Source organism: Citrus sinensis, chromosome 4 (assembly GCF_022201045.2).
Source record: "Citrus sinensis cultivar Valencia sweet orange chromosome 4, DVS_A1.0, whole genome shotgun sequence".
Classification (NCBI taxonomy): Eukaryota; Viridiplantae; Streptophyta; class Magnoliopsida; order Sapindales; family Rutaceae; genus Citrus; species Citrus sinensis.
Window position 1 is genome coordinate 9,579,934 of NC_068559.1, and position 3,290 is coordinate 9,583,223.

At 34.2% G+C, this 3,290-nt stretch overlaps 1 protein-coding gene across 1 annotated transcript; it reads left to right on the plus strand.

The window, feature by feature from the left end:
• Nucleotides 1-976: 976 nt before the first annotated feature.
• On the plus strand, nt 977-3,046 carry LOC102627093 (protein STRICTOSIDINE SYNTHASE-LIKE 4-like). Its single transcript, XM_025100777.2, has 7 exons — nt 977-1,128; nt 1,230-1,448; nt 1,559-1,611; nt 1,902-2,138; nt 2,236-2,352; nt 2,450-2,474; nt 2,738-3,046. Exons 1-7 carry the CDS (start codon nt 1,006-1,008, stop codon nt 3,044-3,046), a joined length of 1,083 nt encoding a protein of 360 aa, XP_024956545.1. The 5' UTR covers nt 977-1,005.
• Nucleotides 3,047-3,290: the final 244 nt, after the last annotated feature.

Below are 3,290 nucleotides of genomic sequence, written 5' to 3' on the forward strand. Positions count from 1 at the left end.
ATAAAGCATACCCATAAAAACTTGTATTCCATTAAAATGAAATATGTAGTATGCAAAAGAAAATAATTACTTATCTTTAAGATTTGACTGAGTAATTTTTAAGCAGTTTTAATTAATTGGTCACCTAATTTTAAATCCTGAGAGAAGGTAGGAATTAAAAAAAATTATTTAGTTGGATATTTCCCTATACCTCTACCTTTAAAAAAAAAGATTTAGAATTCTGATATAGTGGCCAAGTATCTTCAAATTATTTTTAAAAATAATTATAATATGGAAAGGGCCTACCTTCCAATTAGTTAAACACTTTATGGAAAGAATTATGAATGAAGAGAACAACAAAAATTTCTCATCAATTAAAGCGCTAAACTAAATCATAATATTATATGTACTTCAGGTGATGAAATCTTTAATTCTGAGAAGCAATAATAAAATTCAAGCAATTGTTCTTTTATTTTTTTACCATCAATATTAGAGTGTAAAAAGTGAGAGGCTAAGACAAAGGGAAAGGAATTGAGATTGACTGGTTAATATGAATAATACACTATAATTTGTTAGACTCATATACAATTAGGACTATACTATCTTTTCATGGGATAAGAATTAAATAAAAAGACATAAGAATAGTTTGAGTCTACTTACAGATAAGTTTAACTGTTTTCCTTTATAAAATCTCATGGGCTAAACTTATATTCAAAAGACAGCATCCCATGTGCCAAAGTCATATTAAAAAATTAATAAGATGTCCTTAAGTTTATATTCTTAATCTAAAAATTATTATCAATGACGTGGCATCTCAACCAACAAAATTAAGATGAGTCGCTAAACTTTTTGAATAGGTATTAATTTTTGGAATGATGATACAGGGTATACTTTTCACTTGGAACAAATTATGGGGGTATTGTTGTCCATTTCCCTTCCGAACAATTTTCTATATAAATTCACGGCAACCCATTAACTAATTAACTAGCTAGCATACCTAACTGAAGCAGAGACTTGCAGCAGCATATGGCTCCAATCAGTTTCCTGATCGCTTGTTTACTTGCTTTTACACTAGAAATCTTCTTCTCGCCACCAGTATCATCTTCAGCTTCTCTTCTCTCCAACTCCAAGTACAGCTCTTCTATGAAGGTATAAATTACTAACTAAAAGCTGCTTATTTATGCATCGCTCAACTATTAATTAATTTGTTTGTTCGAGCTCATAATTAATTAAACTCATGCTGTATGTAGGATTTGATTAAACTTGGAGAAGGATGTGTGAACCACCCAGAGGATGTTTCTGTTGTGGTTAGAAAGGGTGCGCTGTATACAGCTACTAGAGATGGTTGGGTCAAGTATTTCATCCTCCATAATGAAACCTTGGTTAATTGGAAGCATATAGATAGTAATACTTTTCTTGGAATCACAACAACAAAAGAAGGGGATGTGATTGTATGCGACACTGAAAAAGTGAGACAACTTAATTAACCTCAAGTAACTATTGGATGTCTGTGTGCGTGTGTGTAATCCAAGAATATTAATCATCTTCAATTCGTTATTCCAATTGATGTGATCGACAGGGTTTGCTTAAGGTTAGTGAAGCCGGCGTGGAGGTTCTCGATCCAAATGTAAGGTAACAGTCAGGTTCAATTTCGTTCCATCAGAGCATGCATGAATGCAAATATAATCCAACGGCGGGAGCCATATATATGTTACATGATTATAAAAAATATCTGGTCCGGGATCCCACTCTTTACAAAAATGGGGATCCATTTTTACAACATTGTCAATGTGAAAAAATCCGTTTACTATTGAAGGGGATCCTGGACGTTATAAAATCTATAGGATCCCCGATCAGAAACTTACTCTCTACTTATCATTAATTTAATTAAATTGTAAAATTACTTTGATTTGATCGATCAGGTTTACAAATGATGCGATAGAAGCATCAAATGGTAGTTTATATTTTACTGTATCAAGCAAAGAATATACACCCAAAGAGTACTACAAAGACCTGGTGGAGGGAAATCCTCATGGGCAGCTGCTCAAATATGATCCTGAATCGAATGAAACAACAGTTTTGCAAGAGGGTTTCTACTTTGCTAACGGCGTTGCACTCTCAGAAGATGAAAGTTTTGTGGTTGTTTGTGAATCATGGGAGTAAGTAATAATAATTGAATTAACATACAGCATAGCATCCATGCACGTACAGTTTAATTAGCTAAGTAGTTAGACTAATAAATTGATTTTCTTTCAGATTCCGGTGCAGAAGATATTGGCTGAAGGGCCCTGATCAAGGAAAATTGGAAAATTTCATTGAAGACCTTCCAGGTGGACCTGATAACATCAATCTCGCCCCAAATGGCTCTTTTGGGTTGCTTTAATCAAGGTATATATACTATATAGTATGCAAAACGAACTTTAAAACAACAGGACTGAATTTTTCTTACCTAAATTTCTCTTCTATGAAGTGTTTCATTTAATTTTGGATATAATGTACTTGAGTTGTACGATGAAAATAAAATTTTATGCCTACATTTTGTATTTTACTCAAACCAACTGAGATGAATCACAAATTTTATTGGGGAGGAATACAAAGTTGGTGGAAATTTAAAAAAAAAAATTGTTGCCAAAATTACACTCATCTGGGGCAGCTGCCCACGCTGGATATTCGTACTTCCTAAAATCTCTTCATGCATGCATCATGCATTTAACTAATTATCTAGATAATTAACTAACTTGGTGCATGGTGCATGCAGATGAATCAAACTGGGGTGAGGGCTATCCAAAGTTGCCCTGACAAATGGAAGCTTTTGGAAGCATATCCGGAACTGATCAACCTACTCATCCCCTTGGGGAATGATGCGGGGGCACAAGTAGTCAAGGTTGACACAGATGGGAAAATAATCAAGGACTTTAACGATGATAATGCAACCGACATATCCTTTGTCACTTCAGCTGTCGAATTTGAAGACAATCTGTACATGGCTAGCATCCAATCCAAGTTCGTTGGGAAACTGCCACTTAATGCTCCAAAAGCAGAAATGGCTCCAAAAGCTACCATTTAGAAATAACATGCGTCACCAACAATGCATGTTTAATGCTTCTACTAAATTACAATAAGTCTGCCTTTGCTAGTTTGCTAGTGTTGTGCTTTAGTCTGTATTTTATTTTCGGCGTGCCTTTCTTTGAGGGGTATGGCTTTGTATTTTCCCCTCTTGCTTGTTTGGTGTTTTCTTTCAAAGTACTATTGTTGAGGTTTTTGTTATATGGTCCGATTGTAATTCTTCTCGTTTTAGTTTTTAAAATAGA